The sequence below is a fragment of the Solanum pennellii genome, chromosome 1, assembly GCF_001406875.1.
Source record: "Solanum pennellii chromosome 1, SPENNV200".
NCBI classification, from domain to species: domain Eukaryota; kingdom Viridiplantae; phylum Streptophyta; class Magnoliopsida; order Solanales; family Solanaceae; genus Solanum; species Solanum pennellii.
Window position 1 is genome coordinate 97,617,746 of NC_028637.1, and position 21,239 is coordinate 97,638,984.

Sequence of the window (21,239 nt, forward strand, 5' to 3'; positions counted from 1 at the left end):
ATTAGGAGAGGGAGCATAGATCTACAATCAGTGGAAATTGGGAGTTGTTGCTCCGACCAAATTAAAATATTATTATAGCAGACTCCAATCTCCAAATAATTCCTGTTTACAGAGTTCCTTGAATTTACAGATGACTTGTTAGATATAAAATATTCTCGATCTGTTATCAGTGAGTTTGATTAAGTAACTCAACATTCTTTGAGGTGATCGGGTCCTGCATTTCTGAGCTGCATATGTTACAAGGCTTTAAAGCCTATACACCTTTGTATAGTTTTTACAAGTTCCAAGGGTATAAAATGTTGTAGAACATAATGTTGGTGCAAACTTGCAACCTTATCTGGAATATTAATTTCTAGATCATTAACCGGGTAGCTCTACATGACTTAATTTGTTTCAACTTTCACGGAACAGGTATTACAGTTCTATGGGCAGTAGCAGCAGCTCTTGTACCAGCAATGCAAAAGGGGAACGAAACAGCTAGGAGTCTGCACATAGCTATGAATGCATTAAACGTTATCCTATTTGTTTGGCAAATCCCTACTGGAATTGACATTGTCTTCAAAGTATTCCAATTTACCAACTGGCCTTGAATTGGCTTGAAGTTTGAAGGTCGAGGTGTCTGCATCCTTGTGTGTAAAACATTAACTATAGAAGAGATCCTACTTAGTGTGGCAAAGTTGTTCTACACCAGATGTAATGACCCTTTCAAGGAATTGTCTAGAAAAAAAAAAGAATGATTAGTTTGGATGTCAAAACTAGTTGTGTAAGTATTGTTATATCAATCAAAATCTACTATGCCTCAATTCACAATTAGTTGGGGTTTACTACATTTAATCTTTTGTATCCATTCAATTCTGTTCTGGTATAAGAGTTCTTTGTAACAATCCTTTGAATTTATATTCCTTAATTTGTTTAAGCTAAAATACTTCATGGGATCAAGATGTAAGAATGGATGGTTGAAAAGAACTTACTATTCTACAACTTAGATGGAAGTACTAGGAAATCAATAAAGATACAGAAAAAGTAAGAGAAAGGACTAATGAAAAGAAGCTGATTTATCTTAGAACCCTATTGAAGCCTCTTGAAAGGGGGAGACAGCATCATATTTCTAGCAAGCAAAGTCAAGACAAAGACAGTTGAAGTGAGTTACACCCCATATCAAAATACCCCTTTTTGTTCAACTTCAAATTCAAGAATCTTTATTAGTCCAAAATACAGTAACCTGTTATTCGTTATTGTTCGTTGATTTTTCCCTTTTTGCTTTTGATGTCTGTGTTCTTGTAACAAAACTGAATCTTGAGGCAAGGATAAACAATGGGAAGAGGAAGGACCATATATATGCTGTCTATGTATATCATAGATAGTTTGAAACAGAGTCTGCATGATCAACAGTACTGTACAATTTTAGAAGCCGCAATTCAAAACATTTTACTTCATATGCATACAATATCTAAGATAGATTCTGCAGGGAATATGAACATTTCACTCTCATCCCCCCTGTCTGTTTTGAAAACGGCTTGTTCTAGACTCAGAACTGTTAAAAATTCTGTTACCCCACCACCAGGGTTGTTTCTGCTGTAAGTTGTTATTAGTTGTCACCGAGTCTTTGAGAAGCCAATCAAAGTGAAAACTTCATTCCACTAACAAAAAAGTATGTGATGTATTCTTGATGAATGCAGACAACAAAGATTTGATACCAAACCTTGTAAATGAACCAGATGCTTTTCTTACTTCTTTTTCATCTTTTTATTTGTCAGTTTAGGTAACTTTTTGTCCCCGTTTTCCACGGTGAATTCATCAACAATCCTTACTCATACACATGTATAAATTTATGTGTGCAACAAAGAATTGAATAACCAAACTCATTGAAGTTACCTAAACTCGAGTTTAATTTAATTAGTCCAGTGGGGGTTCTCTACTGTGTGGTGTGTTCCTAAAGAATGTCTAACCAACAAAGACCATTTTCATGGTTCCGTTTAGCTCCTTTTGGTCGCCAAACACAACCAACTCCAGCTCCAACTCCACCACCAACCCCTCGGCCAACAGCATTTCGATCTCCTGCTCCACGACCATATAGGCCTCCTGCCCCTCAGCCTCGACCAACCATTCGACCACCTGCTGCCACATCTCCTCCTCCACCTGCTACTCCAATTCGAGCATTTTTCCCTGCACCAAAATCTCCAACACCATCTACTGCCCCTGTCTCTCCAGCCAAATCAATACTTCCTTCATCACCTACATCTCCTGCATTTCTCCCAATTGCTTCCTCTTCCTTCAGCTTAAAAAGCCCTGAAACCAAGACCCCTGCCCCTTATTCCTCTTCATTGACCACTGCTCCACTCCCAAAACCAACAGCACCTCCACCTCCTTCCCCTGCCACCACCACTCTCACTGCTCCTACTACTTCAAGAGTCGTCAAGCCAAGGAACGAATCACCACCAAAATTACACCCCGAAACAAAGCCTCTGTTTCGTCTACCCGGGAAAGAAGCCCCTGGAAATTCTAAGATGAATGAGAAATCTGCTATGGATAACAACAAAGTTAGTAGTACTAAATTTGAAAAATTACCAAGGAGGTTGGTAACACTGATCGGCGAAAACAAAGGGGCAATAATGCTATTGAAACCAAATTCCATCAAGAAATCTTATACTACTACTAGTAATGTATTTGGAGGTAAGTCCCAAACGGTTGGCAAGAAAGAAGAAGGCAATAGTGATCAAAAGAAGAAGAAAGAAGATGAAAGTGACATGGAAGAATCTACTATGTTCATTAACAGTAATGTACAAGGAGTGAACAACTCGATTTTAGACGAATCGAGTTTCACTGATCATGATCCTGGTTTCCATATCTTCTTCTCAACAGATTAATTATAGATACAATGTGTTCTTGGCGAAACGCAAGCATATGAAGTTCGGGTAACAATAATATATACTATATACTATATGATGTTTGAGAAATTTTTCCAATTGATAATAAACAAATTAAAATGAGGAGGACGTGGATTCTGGATTCACCATGTTTGAGTTGTACTCCACCTTTCATGTAATATATTATCGGCATTAATTTATGAATTTCCTTTCAACTTGTTGTTCTGTTTTACAAATATTTGTGTATAGGCTAAGCCTGTTGGACTAGCAAAGTTAGCTCTAATTTGGTTTTATCTTTACTGTATCCGAAAATAAAATACTGGAAAATAAAGTAAGAACCGGACAAATAGGAAAGAAATATAATTACGTAACTTAATCCCTATATACAACGAACAACCAAATATCAGAGCTTACTAATTGACAGAAGTCTATGCACAAACACATGTCATGCATGTACTGATCATCTGGTGTAAACGTATATTTGGAGGTGGGTAAATTTTGTACCTCCTCTAGCGATATAAAACATGTCTCCACGACATCCCCATCTTCCAAGATTTGTAGCACCGAAATTCTTCAAAACGTTCCATATGTATTGATCTACAGAGTTGGGCATTGGAAGGATATCTGCAACATTGCTTCATTTTAGTACAGCAATTTACAAAAGATTATGAACTGTATTTGACTATTTCAAAACATGTTATTTACTACTTACTACCTTCTTTTTATCATGAATATTGACTTTCAAGTAAACTAATTGTGTACATGGCCTGATTGCACATTTAAGAGAAATTATAACGTAATTAAGCATTGAAACCGAGGGGGACACTTATGCCCCGTTTTTGCAATTAAGTGACAGTAATGTAACGGTGCCTGGACCATTTTAACTTTTTATGCGACAGTGATTCAATTGATGGTTCAATTGAGAAAGACGTGAGGTATAAAATCCTTGGGAAATCTACCAAAGTCCTAAAAAGAATAAAGATATTTTTGCCACTATTATGAGCATAAAGATATTTTTTGATTTTTCACTTATCCTCAATTTTGGATCAGCCCATTAATAACCCCCCCAGATAGAATTACTCCAGTAGTTTATTGGCCTTTGATTTCAATTACTATATGTTGTTTCTTGTATCAGACTAGTCATTAACATATTATTTTGTTCCTATTGGTTGTTTCTATTATTATAAATTATTTTTTATACACTCTATCTTTTCCAAAATTCAATGTTATTTTTGTTAAAGCACAACGCTCAAGTATTAGTATTGTGACTTTAGATAGTCTTGGAAAACTACTTAGCTAGTAGAAGTCCAAACAAACTAGCACATAATTTAGTCAACTGATTTTTCTATTACTTGGTTGAATGACATATGTAGGGGAGCACCTGTACGCAGTAGTACTATAAATATAATATCTACCTTTTGTGGTAAAAAAAAAATGGAAAAAAAATGAGAGGATCAAAATAAGAGAAGACCCACGTCAAAGAGGAACAAATGCAAATGCATGTTGAATGAAATACCATGATTCTTTGTATTCAGAGAATCCAAAGCAAAATCTTACTCATAACAGACTGGCAGATGAGAATTGGCTGCAATAAGACATGCCACAACCCGTCAAAATTACAGCCTCTCCACAAAGCTTGATAATATATCATACGCAAAACTGATACTAGATGTGTTTGTTCAATTATCATGATTCATTGCGCGTTATGTGCTTTTAAATAAGATGGTCACTCAACTAATTAATATATTATTATTTCACAAAGTCGTCTTTCATATAGATTTCAATATTTCTTCAAGAGAATTCAATTCTGCACTATAATATTGATCGGATATTATAACTTAAATCCATTACGTGTTACAGTTGTTTGATAAAAGTCTGAGAAAATTAAACTTAAATATTTAGACTCATAGTATATTATTTATCGGACTAGGTGCATGATCTTTTTTATTTAGGTGACTTTTACAGTATCAATCTGCATATTGGTTAGATTCTAGTCTGTCTGTGTGAAAGTGCAATTGATAGGTGTGAATGCAGAAGATATTATTAGCACCTACATTAATCCTTTTTGTAATAATATTATGTAAGAGTGGAACTTTTTTTTCTCTTATGATATAGGAGGTGATCAACTTAGGGTCGTTTGGTTAGAGGGATAAATGAGGTTTTAACCAAACTAAGTCATTATATAAAGCCATTCACCAAAATAATATGTTTTCCTAAAATTTTACAAAATTAGTATAAACGTATTCCACAGTAACGTTTTAGGATATATTTTATTTTTTAAAAGTTGATGGCGTCAGATTGATATACGTTACTGAAAATAACGTTTTAAAAGTAAAACGTTACTTACAGTAACGTATATCAACCTAATGCTGTTAGTTTTTAAAAAATAAAATATCCCTAAAACGTTATCGTGAAATACGTTTATACTAGTTTTGTAAAATTTTAGAAAAATGTATTACTTTGGTAAATTATTTTATATAATGACTTAGTTTAGTTAAAAATTTGGGATAAATTAAATAGTCCTTGGATAAAAATCTGGCGTCTTGTTTGATTATCAAGTCTGAAATAACTTATCTCATCATTTATACCATAGCGGTAGGATAAGTTATCACATATACATGGTGGGATAACTTGTTCCCGACCAAACTACCCCTGTTTATCTCCATTTTCCTTCTCTTTTGTACAGTATGATACTATCAAGGGTCCGCCTAATTAGTATTCCGACATAAAGAAAAAGAAAAAGGTATCAAAGTAAAGATTCCAAAATGGAAGTCTATCTTAATTCTTACATATTGCAATAATGCAAAAGGTAGCAGCTTGGCGATTTGTTAGTTCAAGGAAAATAATTGATGAAAAACTAGAATTTTAGTAAGAATAATTGTGTATATGAATTACTATTTCTTTCGAAATATCTAGGTAAAGTGCAACAATTATTTGCATCATTGCTTTTTTTATGAAACAAGGACTTAAACATATGCATGCACTGCTAGATGATTGTCATGGCATTCTTGGATTAGTATTAGCTTCTGCCCATTGCCTAACTCATATTGTGGTCGGGTTTATCATGTGAAAAATACCTTACAAATAGAAGCCAAATGACATGACAAGTGAATCAATTTGTGGGATGTTCTCTCTCTTATTTGCCATTTGCTTCTACAAGTTGATGAAAATTAGTTATTATGAGCAATGACACATACCAATAATATAGGTAGATGTACAAAATCCTATCAAAATTTTAAAAAGATAGTCGCGTAATCATGAAGAATTCGAAGTGGATTACATTAGAAATCATTTATCTTTAATAGGTTTAATATTTAGGTTTTTAATACGAACTTATTACATCTTTGATCATACGTTCAAGAAGTGATTAATTTGTTGCACCTAACATCTTGACTCAAAGTCTTGAGCCACGTAAAATTGATCCCAACGCTAAAAGACGTTGAATAGAGTCAATTAAAAGGGAAAGGCAGACTCATTCTTTATAATTATACGAAGATGTGATCCATTTCGCCACAAATCTCTATCTATTTGGTACTTGTGGACTGTATCGAAGAAGTCACAGAGATATATAGAGATGGAACTTGCGTAGTTTTTTTGTACAGAAACATGCAATAATATATGACATACAATATAATCTTACAAAGAAAGGTCCCTCTATTTAGCCTTATACATTTGTCAAGTAGTTCAACCTTGTACCTAATTGGTCCCCCTTAATTCCCCCACCCTCCACAACGCCACTTATTAGTTATTTATTTATCTGCCCATTAAGAATCCACTCCACATATTTCAACTTCAATCAATTTCCCATAGCCAACTTCCCAAACAACAAATGAAGGTATACGATTTAATTTAATCATCTATAGCTCGCCGGTCTTTTCTTTTTCTTGTTAATTAAAAAAAAAATGCATTTATTGTCTTTCAAATTGTTGTGACAAAGCTCTAAACTCTCTTCTTCTTTTTGTTGGACGCGGGTGTAGATCTTCAGTTGGGTTCACCGTAAACTTAATCAGAAAGGTGAAGCTATTCGATCCTCCTTTTATTTAATTTTTTGGCTAATTAGTACTCCCCGTTTAAAAAAGAATGACCTTTCTTTTTTTGGTAATAACTTTTCACGTGGCATGTTTTAGAGCACAAGATTAAAGAATAATTTGTACATTTGACATAATTTTAATTTAGGACCACACCATCAGAAGTCTTTCTTATTTTCTTAAATTGCGAAGGATCTTTTTTTTGTTTGTTGAAGATTTTACTATATTATGGCAGATGGATTGTTTTGTGGGAATGTGAAAACAGATGAAGTGATAGTTATCAATGATCACAAGCAACTTCTTATTCAAGATGAGTTCTCTATGTTGGGCGGCTGGAAAGAAGGAATCCTTACAATTGGCACATTTGGATTCGATCCAATTAAAGATGAGTTAAGTAGTTGCCTAAATGACGAAAATGAAGTACCTGAGATAATTGCAGTTAGTGATCATGAAGAACCTAACGCGTTGATGTCTGCAAATAATGAACCTGAGGTGTCACCAATTATGGCAAATGTAATTACGAGCAACAATCCTCTTGTTACTGCGGGTGATGAGTCAAACATGGATATTAAGAAGGAAAGGATCACACTAGCAGACTTATTCTCAGCTGATCTTTCTGATGATGACGACGACGACAAGGAGAAAGTTCAGCTTCCGGATTTGTATGATGACGTTACTAATATTAATAAGAAATCGTTGAAATTACCTAAAGTGAAAAATGGGGTTACTTTTGCCAAGAAGATTATCCCTCGAGTTAAAGAGGATTCTCGTCGCATACAAAAAGTGAGCTAGCTAACAACTTATGAATCACTTAATTGACATGTTTTCAATTGATTATAAAACGTAACGATTTGATTGTGTGTAGTTGATGACAAGGGCATTAAAAAGGAAGATTCATCCAGATATGGAAGGAAAGAATCAAAAGAACAGTCAGGCGATAGCAGCCAGTACTGTGCTCGAGCTTTTCCATATCACCTCCAAATCTATTTCACTTCGCGAAATTCTAGGTGCTCATTATTCCTTCTGTTTCAATTTATTTCTCTTTCCTTTTTTTGACAACTGCGTTGATATTTATTTTTGCTTCATTGCATTTGCAGAAATTCCTGCCTAAGCTGTTCTGTTGCAGTGTCCTGGATTCTAATTACTTGGAAATGAAGCAATGTTTATCCTTATAATGTCTGTGCAAGTTGTAGAAATTGTTAAATTTGTCATGTGGTAACCATATACTCGTTTGATGAAAGTAATGTATTTCCAACACAGCTAGACCCTGTGAATTCTACATGTAAACTGGCTTTTGGTCTTCGTTGTAACGAGACTCTATTTCAATTTATGCAATCTATTAATTTACTTATTTGACAGCATAGAGTTATAAAATGGTAGATATTTATATATTTGTGTAGTTATACTTGACGCTTTTGAAACTAATGTTAAAAGACAAATTTAAGATTTGAAAGTTTATCGATTCCGATAATAATCTTAAGTTAATATATAATAACAGAATTTACAGTCAACTGCTATATTAATTCTTCATACAAATATATATGCATGATACCCCACTTCGTGCATAACATTGCGAAGCTGTTATACATGCATGTGTAATGTCAAAGCGCCACATACAAACACCAAAATAGAATGATTTATTCTTAATNATTCTTCATACAAATATATATGCATGATACCCCACTTCGTGCATAACATTGCGAAGCTGTTATATATGCATGTGTAATGTCAAAGCGCCACATACAAACACCAAAATAGAATGATTTATTCTTAACTATGCCATGTGTAATGTCAATTGTTGTCAACTTTGGTATATATGGCGAACATATTTCTTCTTGTCCCATGGAGTGGTTATCTCATTCCCTTTAGTCAATCCCCTTAGCGTTTAGAAGTATTATTTTTGGTATTATTAATTGGAATCCATCAACTAAGGATCGATTCAGTCATTTAGCTTTGTTCCCATGCTATTTTTCTTTGTTTATTTTTTTGTTGAACACAGAGCTATTACAGATAGGGAAAATGACAAATATATCTCGAATTGTCGTAAATGTTATACAGATATTATCCATCATATTTTTGGGACATGGTGCTCTTGCCATGCAAAAACTAGAGCATATATATGCCCTTCACTCTAATGAATAAATAGGGACACATGACACAATCTTATCCGTCGATCCGATATTTAATAAATATCCGATCAGTTGATAAGATTATGACACATGTATGCCGTTAGCATAAAAGGTATATATGTTCTAGTTTTTGGACGACAAGGGCACCACTGGCCCAAAAGTATAATAAAGGTTTCTGCATTCCATTTACTATAGCTCGAGGATATATTTATCATTTTTTTCCTTTACAGATATAATTGGCAGGGTGTGCGGATGCGCTAAAAATAGTGTTTTGAGGAGAATTAACGTAACTATCACAATTACCCGAAATTAGCTTGGTTGATACTCTCTTAGTTGTCATAGTTTCTTTTTTGAGAGATTTGACTAACTTTTCAGATATATTTATCATCATATCATTACGATTTGTAGTATTTTTATATAGTTTTTGAATATTTAATTTATATTTGGGCTTTTGAATATACTTCATGAATATTTACTTCAAACCATTCCTCAAAAATTACAGAAATGGGTGTCCAATTTTCATGTTTAAAATTAGAGGAAATACATAATTATCCCATCAAATTTGTACCCTTTTTTGAAGTAGACATCTAAAGTTTGCGGGGATTTTATTACCTCATTCAACTATTTTCAACAATTTTTAATACATAATTTTTACAATATTCGCACACTCATAATATGTGTGTGTTTCACCCCCCAAATAAAATAATATTTTTTTTATTTTTCTTACTTGTTTAATAGCGGGTCGGGTAAAACCCTGACCCACTCACATTTTAACCCATAATTTTTTTTAAGAAAGAATCATGTTCATCCTTACCAATTTCTTTTCCCAATTCTTTGGCTTTACTTCACTTCAAAAGATTATTTTTTTTTAATTTCCTTGTAAATATATATTTATGTAAGTTTTGTCTGCTATTTTTATTTTAGTGTTTGATTTCAAATTTTCTCCCAAAAATTAATTTAATCTTTTTTAGCTTTGTGGGTATTTCGAAATCAAGACTAGATTTGAGTTCTATAAGTGAATTTTACATTTTGAATTTGTACGAGTAGATTCTTTGATACTTTTGTTCTTGAAAACTATGTGAATGTAAATGGGTTAAAATTTCTTTGTTGAAAGGTAATTAAGTACAAAATTGACCAAGTATTATGTCGTTGTTAAGTAGATTTTTCTAATAAAAGGCCTTAAGATAGATTGCTAGAACTTGATGATAGAGAATATAGTAAAGAAATTCGCTTTGCGTAGTAAAGAACCAGCTTTTGCTGTTGAGAAAAGCTCTCAACAGCCATTAATGGTGATTTGGAAAAGAAGAAACATGAATCTCTTTTCACTTTGGTTTAACAATGTCATATGTAAGTTTTCCATTGGTTTGGGGCTGCAAGTTTACCCTTTCACGCGCTTTTCTAGTGTGAAATTACAATTACTGTGAAAATGGGTCAAAATGATGTATTTATTGTGGATTTGGATTGTTTCGTGGGATGATAGGACCCCCGCAAACTTAAGATGTCTACTTAAAAAAGAAAGTATAAGTTCAATGGGGTAATTACGTATTTGATCATATATCTAGTGATTGTTCCATCTTATTTGTCATATTGACTCAAGACGTATACTATATATGTAGGAAATTCACACAATTGTAGAATTCAATCTCATCTTCTCACAAATTTTTTATTAAAATACTCAACTAAAAATATCATTTTATAGATCAAATCGAATTTGTATATACATTTTAAATCTAAAATTAAAAAAATATAATGAATTATCTAGAATAATGTTGGAAATATAGTGTATATTGAATACCCTAAGTAAAGATATATCCTAAAATTGAGAATGAAATCAAGGACAGTAAAATCTTCCAATTTGAATTCAAGTTGCCGTATAAGTACAACAAGTATTTACTTAAATAAAGTTTAAAATAATTAAAAGTTTACTTATTGTAATTCTTTAAAGTAAACTTCAAATTAATTAACTTTAAAAAATAAAAAAAGAAACTCTGTTATTAATGATGTAAAATAGAATTACACCGAGGATACTATAGTTAAGCTTTTCTATTGTATCACCTAGGAAGAGCGTTTGATATTTGATTCAGATTTTTAAAATTTTGAATTCGATAATTGATAATTAAAAGTAGATAATAAATATATATATATTTTAATTTAGGTTAGGTAATTTGATAAATGGTAAATTAAGCTTCGATTTGGTACATAGGCACTAATACCCTATAGCGATTGTATTACAAAATTAATACTTATTTCTTCAATCATTTCTATTTTTTATGTAGAGAAAAAATATTATAGAAGATCGATAAGTAAGAAGAAATCAAGAAAAGAAATTATACATATGTGTTTGAATTGTTTATGCTTAGATTCTGTTAGATATTGTTATTGGGAGGTTAGAAGTGTTCTTTTTTTTAGAAACTTTTTTTAAAAATTAAGTGTTTAGCAAATCCTTAAAGTTACTTTTAAATTGAAGCTTTTGTTTGCATGAAGAACATCAAAATTGTGGTTTTTAAAAAAAAGTAGAAGCAAAAGTTATTTATTTTAAAACTAAATTATCCTTTATATATACATATTTATCAATATATCCTTTATTAATTATTAAAAGCTTAAAATATTAATTTTTTTCCTATTAAAAAAGTAGATGCATATCTTTTATCTCATAAGTTTGGTTAATTTTCATTTGGGAATTTTTTTTTATATATTTTCTATTATAATTTTTATTTTATTTATGTTTTTATATTATTATCTATTTATATATTGTTTATATTAATTTAAGTATTATTTTATAGAATTAGAATTACAAGTAACAATAATACTTTTGCAAGACTAAAAAAAGAGAGAAAAAGTAACAATTAAGATTTAGACCGTCCCAAAAAGAGTAACAAATAACATTTTTTTTCTTTTCATTATCTGTTTATTATTTTGTTTTAATTTTTTTAAAACTATAGTTTTTATAACAAAAGAGGATATTAGCTAAGATGGAATCCAAAATAACAAAACAAAGAGATTCTTTATTCAATATTTTTCAACAAGTTTTATCTATGCATAATATTGATTTGAAAATCTCAATAACATACATTTTGATTAAATAAATGAATAATGCTATTAAAGTTTTTGTATTAAATGTTTAAAATTGTTTTTCTCAATAAAATAATCTTACTATTAAAAATACATTGACACTTATATTTTTCGTAATTTGATGTTTAAAAGTATTAATCACATCAACAACTTTTCAGACATTGATACAAAACAAAGAGTTGCTTTTTCTTACCAAAACAAAGAGATTCTTTATTTAATATTTTTCAGACATTTTGATAAAAAAGAGATTTTTTATGTAATATTTTTCAGACATTTAGATAAAAAATCAGCACTTATTTGTCAAGCACATCAATAACTTTTTTTCAACTGAAGCACGTTTATTCATACACATAACTACTTATTTTAAAATAAGATTCAGCACTTTAAAAAATATTTTTTAAAAGTTATTTTTTAAGTCCATCCAAACGAGCTCTAAATCAAAAACTGACTTTTAGGTCAGTTTGACCAAATGTTAAGCTCATCCAAACGATTCTTATTCTTTAACTTTCTCCTTGAGTTTGTATTAATAAGTAATAGATATGTTGATATATGACATTTATTAACTAAACAATTTTGTATTCGAGAAATACCGAATATCAAAGATTTATATATCATAATACTAAATCTTTACTCTCGAATACCATAACAAATGCCAAGTTATTGAATATACAAATTACCAAAAATTTCAATCTAATTTATTATTTTATATTTAGCCCTAATATCATATTTTGAATATAATAAATTTAAGTTATTAAAATAATTATGATTAATAATATAAATAAATCAAAAATGAACTGAAGATTAAATTTTAATTTAATCAATAAAAACATAATATATTATCAATTAAAAATAAACAGAGAAATAACATTAAATGAAAACTTTGGAGGTGTAAAAGGGATAAAATAATTCATCCTATTAGTACAAGGGGATCGGACATTGGTATTCCCAATTTGGTATATGCATACTAAACACGTTACTCAACTTTGACTTCTGGCGTGCGTTCGGCGGAAGTTCAGAGGTAACCCTCAATTTCTGCAGTCTATAATTTTGATTTTAGTTTCTGCGTTTAATTTTTTGTGTTCCCATTGTAAGCAACTGATCGGTGAAGATGACCAAACTTCATGCTTTTAACGACTTGTTTGAGCACAACAACAAAGATGATTGCTGGCTTCTCATCTCTGGAAAGGTAAGTTTATTAGAATCTACAACTATCATTTTATACGAGTTACGTTTGCTCTTTTTGATAAAATTTTTTTGTTGTTGTTGAGAGTTTTTATAGCTAAGGCCGCTAGGCCTGCTTGGTTAAAATTTGGGGAATTGATGTTCATAGATAGATTAATCAATCAATTACAACTAGGTTTCAATCTCGAACTTGTTTGGGTTGGATATATGAATTTCTTTGTGTTCATTCTCTGCTATTTTGATTTTTGGGCCATTTAAACTATTGTTAGTATAAAATGAACTGTTTCTCTAAAAAAAAAAAGTAACTAAAATGTCGGTCAGTGGATCCAGGAGTCTTAGCAAATATCGGTCAGTGGGAATTGGGATGGAAAAGACTCTTAACGAGTATCGGTTAGTGGATCCAGGATTTGAAGTTTATGGGTTGCTACAACGTTCTCAAGTTCTGAATTTCTTAATACATATACAATGTTTGAGCAAAGCTTATGGGTTTATGAACCTCCATTGGCGAGTATAACATCAGATGCTAAAGTATCAGTTGTAACTAGTTAGTATTGTGTATATAGATACTTTGTGTTAATTGTGTTTTGTTGTTAGCTAAGTCCACCTTAATTCATAGAGACTAAAGGTCATATGAAATGCTTTCCGTCATAACATTCTCTTATTCATTTCTTGTACCATAACTACATTGCTATGTGGTCTACCGAAATCATCACTGAATCAACCGAGACATGTCCATTCAATCTTCCTAAATATATTGTTGGTGATTTGAAAGCCCTTTCATCAAGGTGGCCATATTATTTTTAAGTTTAGGTTTAGTTTCCTCATCTAATTCTATTTGTGGAATATGTGCTTTAATGTTTTTGATTGGCTAATTTCCCTTTACCAGTTATGGAGGTAGCCTATCACCTATTCCCTTCTACAGCTTTATTCTTATTCTGGTTTAACAATGATTACCATCTCCTCCTAATTTTTTCATCCCATGGTGTCACTTTTATAACACGTGTTATCAATCTTTTTAGCATTTTACTCTCCCTGGATTTCCTGGAATTGGTTAGTAGATAATCTAAATGATTACTAAACAAAGCTTGCAATCTTTAGGTCATATTTGGTTTGGCGCAAGAGATGGAATGAGGAGTCATCATCCTCATCCTATCGTAGTACAAGGGAACATTTAATCCCAGGAAAGCAGTATTAATCATTCCAAAGACTATTGACGTAATTTGGAAAAATATGCTTTATGCCATATGAAAATAACAAATAAAATACAAGTTGAATGAGAAATTGGGTTAAATGCACCGCCTCACCCTCCATGGAAACATAAATTGTAGATTCTGGTTGATATTACATGCTGTTTAGATGAGGTTTGGAAGAAAACATTTATGTTGTTTGCAAAAAAGTGAAAAGAAGATGAGCTAGAAAGATATTAAACCATTTAAGTAGTAATAGCCCATCTTTTTTTTTTTGAAACTGGTAACTTGCAGTAGTCCATCTTTAGGACAAGTTATTGTATAGTTGAGAAAATATCATTAGGATGCAAACAAATCCCCACCAAAATTCATGGAGTAGGGTCTGTAATGTAAATAGTAGTGAATTTTTTTGGATTTAATAGCTCTTGAAACTTTGTTAGAAGTAATTTGGCGATGTACAGGATCTATTTTTGTTTTTATAATCCTTTGCATCTTCTGGATCTTGAGTTTGATGTTTACCTTTACTTTATTAAAAAAGTAGAAGTTGACAATTCAGTAATAGGATTGCTCATCTGAAGACTTCTCATAATTAATATGGTTTATATCCAACAATATAAGCTCCAATTTTCATTTTATAGGGTTGGGAGACCTATGTAGTGGAACGGGAAACCGAAAATTTAAGAAATGGAGTAAATAGAAATAAGAAAAGCAGACTAAGAAACGAAATTAAGACGTGTAAGTAAGAAAGATGCACTGGACATTTTCTAAGTAAGGTTCGGTTCAATTGAATCACCCGATATTTTTTTAAAGCTATAGACTAAAAAGCCAAATACTTCTCTTTTTTTGACATATTTATGATCATTCAACTCAACTTCCAGTTCAGGCTCCTTTTAGACAAGGAAGATTGCTTATGACATCAATCAGCTAGGTCATCCTGTGTCAAATAGTTTGTCAATGTATCTTTCTTTTCTTATGCTAAAGTTAGTTTATAGAAACTTCTGTGATGAGCACAAGCACCTTTGATCACATTTCCTAGTATGGTAGAAAAAGGTCGTCCATTTGCAGGAAGAATCGTTCAAAAGCACGGGATGGAAATCCACAACTCTGTTCTATCCACTCTCCCCAAAATCTCTACTCGTAATTTACCCGAAAAAAACATATAGAAATTGCCATTTGACGGGCAAATATAGAAGAAAGGAATCCTTTTACCCCTTCATTAGCATTTACTTGTCAAGGAAGAATGGAGTTTTAGGTAGGGGGATAAGAAAAAGTAGTAACAGAAGGGAGAAAGGAATAGAACATTGAAGATAGAGAAGGGTGAAAAGCGAGAGGTAGAATGAAAAGCAAAGGCAGTATAGTGCATAAACCGGTGCATACAACTCCGAAAATAAAACTAAAGGAAATGAAGTAACCATTTATGTTGGGTAGCATCAAAAGGTATAAATTGTAATGAGATGGATGGGGATTTGGGACGTGATAAGTCCATAAAATTGAGTGATGAGGGGAAGGTAACAACAATAATTAAAATATTAAAGTAAAATCAACATTAGGATAAATAACTATTCGTTTTCATCTTATAAAAACAACTAAGGGACTGTTTTCCTCCTCCTCCCATTGCATGTCATCCCATGACTTAAGGGCTCATAGGATTAGAATTAAGAGAAGAAAAATATGAATATGCTGAAGTAAGGTGAATTAGAACTTTTAGAGTTAGAGCACCAAGGAGATAGCTGGAAAACCAAAAAGAAGGAGAAAAAAAAAAAGAAAGACAAAAGGAGAGAATAATGTATAGAAATGTTAAGTACTGGTCTTAAATTCTAAAAACTTTTTGGCATCGGTTTGAATATCAAAGTGACAATGAACTTGGAAGCTTACCTTACCTTGTTGGGAAAAAGAAGGAACTTAAAAGTGAAGGGTCAAAGCAAATCCTAGATATGAAAGAATCAAAGATAAAAAAGAATGTCTTCCTGAGAATAAATTGGGATAAGAGGTACCTCGAGTGTTGGGGGTATTATTGTGTTACATTAGGGGAAGGATGCTAGAAAAAATAAAGAAACTAAAGAAGTATTACAATTGAGAATGTTACAAAAAAGTTCAAACTAAATTGATAAATTTGAATGTTTGTCTGGCAGAAAAGATAGTTTTGCGAGACTCCAGCATATCTGTTTTACAAAGTATACAGTAAAAAATAGAGGAAATATGAGAATATAATTTAGATTTGGTTTCCAACAGTTAACTGAGATAAAGTCTGTTAGGGGAAGGTAATACAATTTGGTTTTATTTCTTCTATGATATTTGGGAGTGCTAAGAAATGAGTGGACTTTTAACTTGTTCCTAGAAGAATAATTATGCACCAGCATACAATGGTCTTTCAACTGGACACAGGACAATGTCACGAGGTAGAAGAAACTCTTTTATTGCTGTTCTTTACCACTAGCCTTGTATGATATCACAGGTAAATGGTTGAAGGCTTGTACATGTGTGTTCTTTCATTGGACAAGCTGTGTTGACCTGCTCTGTGATGGTACTTCTTCCCAATGATCCGTTGGTATCAGTAACTTCTAAATCACCATTGGTTTCCAGCTAGAACAATTTATTCATTATCTCTTTTCATTTCATTCTGACACCTGCATTCCCTGATGGCAACTTTCTCTTACAATTGTAACTATTACCCTTGATTNTTCCAGCTAGAACAATTTATTCATTATCTCTTTTCATTTCATTCTGACACCTGCATTCCCTGATTGCAACTTTCTCTTACAATTGTAACTATTACCCTTGATCAAGTCCGAGATACAAGAACACTGCTCAACATGTATTGAGTACATGTATATATACAAAATACATGGAGAGAAGTATTTGTTCCTTTGACAGAGAACAGTCTCTGTCAGTACCTAGCCACTGAGGCATAAAAGTGCTTGACCGGACCAATATAGCTTGGAACTATGTTGCTGAGGTTTAAAATTTGTTCCAATTTTAGTGTTTACTGGCTTTGATGCAATTGTAGAATGGTTTTTTGATGTTCTCTAAGATCTCTTAGATGTTGAGCAAGGTATACAAAATCTAGATGAACAAATACATGAGCACCTGAATCTGTAATAATACGAGTTTGTCATTATTTTTGGTGTTTGACATACTCTCTTTGGTAAAAAATTATAATTCTCGTCAGGCATTCATCAAAACCTTTTCATCTGGAGGCATTATATTAGTGGTGTTGTTTTAATTGTTGTTTACTATTGTTATCATTTAATTTCCATCGTATTGTCTCTTGATTCCATGTTTGACAACTCTATGTTAGGTTTATGATGTGACCTCTTTTTTGGATGATCATCCTGGAGGTGATGAAGTGTTGCTAACTGCAACAGGTAAGCCTAAAATCTTGGTAATACATTGCTTTGTCGTGAACTAAACTTAGATGTGATACGTATAAATTTGTGTGATATATAGGCAAGGATGCGACAGATGATTTTGAAGATGTCGGTCACAGTGATGATGCAAGAGAGATGTTGAAGAAATACTTCATTGGTGAAATTGACAGTTCCACCATTCCTGCAGAACGCAAACATACCCCGCCTCCCTCAGCAACACCATCAGCTGGAGGACAGGGTTCTGGAAACTCATGGAAGCTATTGCAATTCTTGTTACCCTTGTTGATATTGGTTGCAGCCCTTGCCTTCCGTTCCTTTTACCAGAAAGAATAGATCAGCCAATTGTCATGTTTCAAGCTGTGACTGGATACAATACAACCTTCTCCCTTGCAGCATGTCATTTCATATGTTGTGCTTTCCTATTCAGGTTATGTCTATTTGCTACCTTTCTTGGATGTCCTTTACTGGGATAATGAGATATTAAGATGTTGTTAGCTCTGTGTTGGTAATGTTGTCTTTTAGAATAAAAGTTATATGGTAAAAAACAAATGGTGTACTACGCAATTTGGTTCTTCCATGATTGCCATCATTTGTCTATTTTGTATTACGTAACAACTTTTACGTAATAGTTCACTCAGGTCACACTATACTTGTATCCATGGTGTGATATTGTCTGTTGGAAGATAAATTCACATGGTCCACCCCCTAAAGTCTTGCAGTCTTTTCAGTTGGTGGGACAGTGCACACTACCATTCCCTTTACTAGTAGGGGTCCTCTGGTTCCATACCTTTGACATGAAGTGATAGCTTCTACTTTGATTGAAAATTTCTAAATCATTACGAGTATCATGTGATCTGTTTATTTCTACTAGCGTTCAGTGTGAACACAAAATTGAAAAAAAGAAAAGTAGAAAAAGCTGAATAATGTAAATTATGCTATCAAAAAAAGGAGGGAAATTTACATAAGTTACCCCCATAAACTTGTCTAGAAAAATCTGAACTCTACATTTCAGGAATGTTATGTTCTCATTCGAACTAGAAGATGTGAAAGCGCGTTTATCTCTACAAGTCTATAAAAACGGTGTGTTTATGAGAGGTGTCAGTTTTTCTATCGTCCTGGCGTGAGCTTTCTATTTCCGCAGATAGTCCCCATGGAATAAGGGGTAAAAGAGATATCAAAAAAAATTAACTGTCCAACCCATTGTTAGGAACTTAAAGAGGCATTTGTCCCCTTGGCAAAGGATTGCATAAAAGTAGAAACGTTTAAAACGATGTAAATACTACTCGATCCTTCTCTCACATAAATTAAAACAAAAGTAGCTAAGGAAAAAGAATTACACAAGATTTTAAGATTCATTCGACAATAAAAAATAAAAGGAATATTCTTTATTTAATTTAAAAGTTAGTATATAGCGAGGAAAATTTTAAGGTATAACTTTATATTGTATTTCAATGTTAAAAAACAACTTTATGATCTATTTTTATGTAATTTTTACTTTTTAAAGTCATATTTTAAGAACATTAAAGCAAAAAGAAAATAGAGAGAAAAATATTCATTAATAAAAGGATTTTCAATCGACCGACAATACCTTCCATACTGGAACATCATTCCAAATATAATGAAAGACACATTTTTGAATTCTATAAAATTGAAAATGAATAATTAAACGCCTAGTAAGTTAAAAGATGTGTGATATATGATGATTGACAGTCCTAAGGGGGCCAGATGAGGTATCAACGTCAGGCATGGTGGAAAAAGATAAAACACCGACGCAAAGTGTAACAGTAAATTGAAATGAAGTGACTTCCACCAGAATCAGGTGAAATCTATCGACCTGTCCTTTTTAGAATCTAATCTTTTCTGATTTTTGTCTCTAACTATTTTAAAACACATTTTTTAATCGTCATAATATCTCCGATGGTCATTTAATTATGATTTTCTTCTTGAAAAGTTACTTAGTTTTGGTTTTTTTATTCAGAAGTCACTCCACTTAATTAACGGCGTAATCAGAAATTTCACGAAGGATGTCCAGTAATTGTATATAAGTATATTTTTTTCTTTTGGATGAATGAGTACACTAGAAATTTTAAAAATTAAACTATGTAATATACATAAATTTGTGAAAAAAAAGTATACATGAATTTTTTTTAAAAAAAATTGTACTGCTAGTGAGATTTGAACTCAAAAACGCTTAAATACTTGAATTTTTGAAGGCACCTTAAACCACTAGGCTACAACACCTTGTTATTTTAAGGATGTCCAAAATATATTATTTAATCACTTTGTATATAATTTTACTGACATATACGGTATAATTTGTTGACTAAACAGTATGTAGCTACGCCCCTGCACTTAACTATGAGTTTTTTTCTTACAAAGTCACTAAATTTTGTTTTTCAACTCAAAAGTTACTCAACTATGAAGTATATAGAATATATGTCGGTTTATGTATTATAACTCTTTCGGTATCAATTTAACTAGATATGAAATTTAAAAATGTCTATATAATTCTTTAAATTTTGCGATTTTAAATTAATTATCGAACAAAATGTTAAATTTAGAAAATTTACTCGATATACAAAGAGATACACTCTTTTTGAGCAATGTCGTTTAACGAGAAAATGGTAATATTAAATTTATATAAGGCCAAAAACACGTATCTTGATTAAATTCGATAAGTTTAGTTATTAGCATTTAAATATATATGATTGTGAATAAGTTAAAGTATTTGAAAGAGACTCGTATGAAGCTGTAGGGCTCCGACTGTGTTCGTTTGTATTAGATCAGGCGCTGCTCAAGTGTTGGGTCTCAATGAGTAAAAAATTGAAGTAAAAGACTAGTAAAATATGAAGACGAAGAAGAAAAATAGAGTAAAAACATATTTTAGTATTGTTAAGAATCAAAATATCTTATAATTGTGTCAAGGCTACTACATATAAATAGTACTCCATGTGATACATTAATTAACTGAAAAGTTCGACTCAAAGTTCTAAAGTATTACTGTTTAATGTTTTAATATATTTTATGTGAAAATATTATTAGTCGTGCCAACTAATATTTTATTAAAGTTTGACTCAAAGTTCTAAAGTATTACTGTTTAATGTTTTAATATATTTTATGTGAAAATATTATTAGTCTGCCAACTATCATTTTATTATCGTTAATAATATATATAATTTATACAAATATATCTTGTGAATCCGTCCTTTTGTTAGGTTAATAGGATATGTAGTGGCGGATTTAAAATTTTCATTTTATAGGTTTTAAAAATAAAAGTTTAAGCGTGTCAATAATTTTTTAGAAATGGAAATCTTGATATTTTTTAGGTTTAAAACCACAATTTTTAGCACGTTTAATAGTAACAAAAAACACTAAAAAATAAAAACAAAACTAAAAATAAAAAAAA

The 21,239-nt window shown here is 31.7% G+C and overlaps 3 protein-coding genes across 3 annotated transcripts; all 3 read left to right on the plus strand.

The window, feature by feature from the left end:
• The first annotated feature begins 1,083 nt into the window (after positions 1-1,083).
• On the plus strand, positions 1,084-3,087 carry LOC107012689 (extensin). Its single transcript, XM_015212601.2, has one exon. It carries the CDS (start codon positions 1,941-1,943, stop codon positions 2,865-2,867), a length of 927 nt encoding a protein of 308 aa, XP_015068087.1. The 5' UTR covers positions 1,084-1,940; the 3' UTR covers positions 2,868-3,087.
• Positions 3,088-6,559: 3,472 nt separating this feature from the next.
• On the plus strand, positions 6,560-8,251 carry LOC107027657. Its single transcript, XM_015228762.2, has 5 exons — positions 6,560-6,702; positions 6,845-6,881; positions 7,131-7,678; positions 7,761-7,902; positions 7,993-8,251. The coding sequence occupies exons 1-5, from the start codon at positions 6,697-6,699 to the stop codon at positions 8,004-8,006; spliced, it is 747 nt and encodes a 248-aa protein (XP_015084248.1). The 5' UTR covers positions 6,560-6,696; the 3' UTR covers positions 8,007-8,251.
• Positions 8,252-12,967: 4,716 nt separating this feature from the next.
• Positions 12,968-18,521, plus strand: LOC107008360 (cytochrome b5-like). The gene is made up of 4 exons (XM_015207363.2): positions 12,968-13,114; positions 13,189-13,282; positions 17,764-17,830; positions 17,913-18,521. The coding sequence occupies exons 2-4, from the start codon at positions 13,205-13,207 to the stop codon at positions 18,164-18,166; spliced, it is 399 nt and encodes a 132-aa protein (XP_015062849.1). The 5' UTR covers positions 12,968-13,114; positions 13,189-13,204; the 3' UTR covers positions 18,167-18,521.
• The last annotated feature ends 2,718 nt before the right edge of the window (positions 18,522-21,239 follow it).

What these genes read in the sequence shown, in the direction of transcription:
- LOC107012689 (XM_015212601.2), top strand. Translation starts at nt 1,941, where the DNA reads ATGTCTAACCAACAAAGACCATTTTCATGGTTCCGTTTAGCTCCTTTT.
- LOC107008360 (XM_015207363.2), top strand. Translation starts at nt 13,205, where the DNA reads ATGACCAAACTTCATGCTTTTAACGACTTGTTTGAGCACAACAACAAA. An exon ending in GGCTTCTCATCTCTGGAAAG is followed by an intron (nt 13,283 to 17,763) that starts GTAAGTTTATTA and finishes ACTCTATGTTAG; the next exon opens with GTTTATGATGTGACCTCTTT. An exon ending in AGTGTTGCTAACTGCAACAG is followed by an intron (nt 17,831 to 17,912) that starts GTAAGCCTAAAA and finishes TGTGATATATAG; the next exon opens with GCAAGGATGCGACAGATGAT.
- LOC107027657 (XM_015228762.2), top strand. An exon ending in CCGTAAACTTAATCAGAAAG is followed by an intron (nt 6,882 to 7,130) that starts GTGAAGCTATTC and finishes ATATTATGGCAG; the next exon opens with ATGGATTGTTTTGTGGGAAT. An exon ending in ATTCTCGTCGCATACAAAAA is followed by an intron (nt 7,679 to 7,760) that starts GTGAGCTAGCTA and finishes GATTGTGTGTAG; the next exon opens with TTGATGACAAGGGCATTAAA.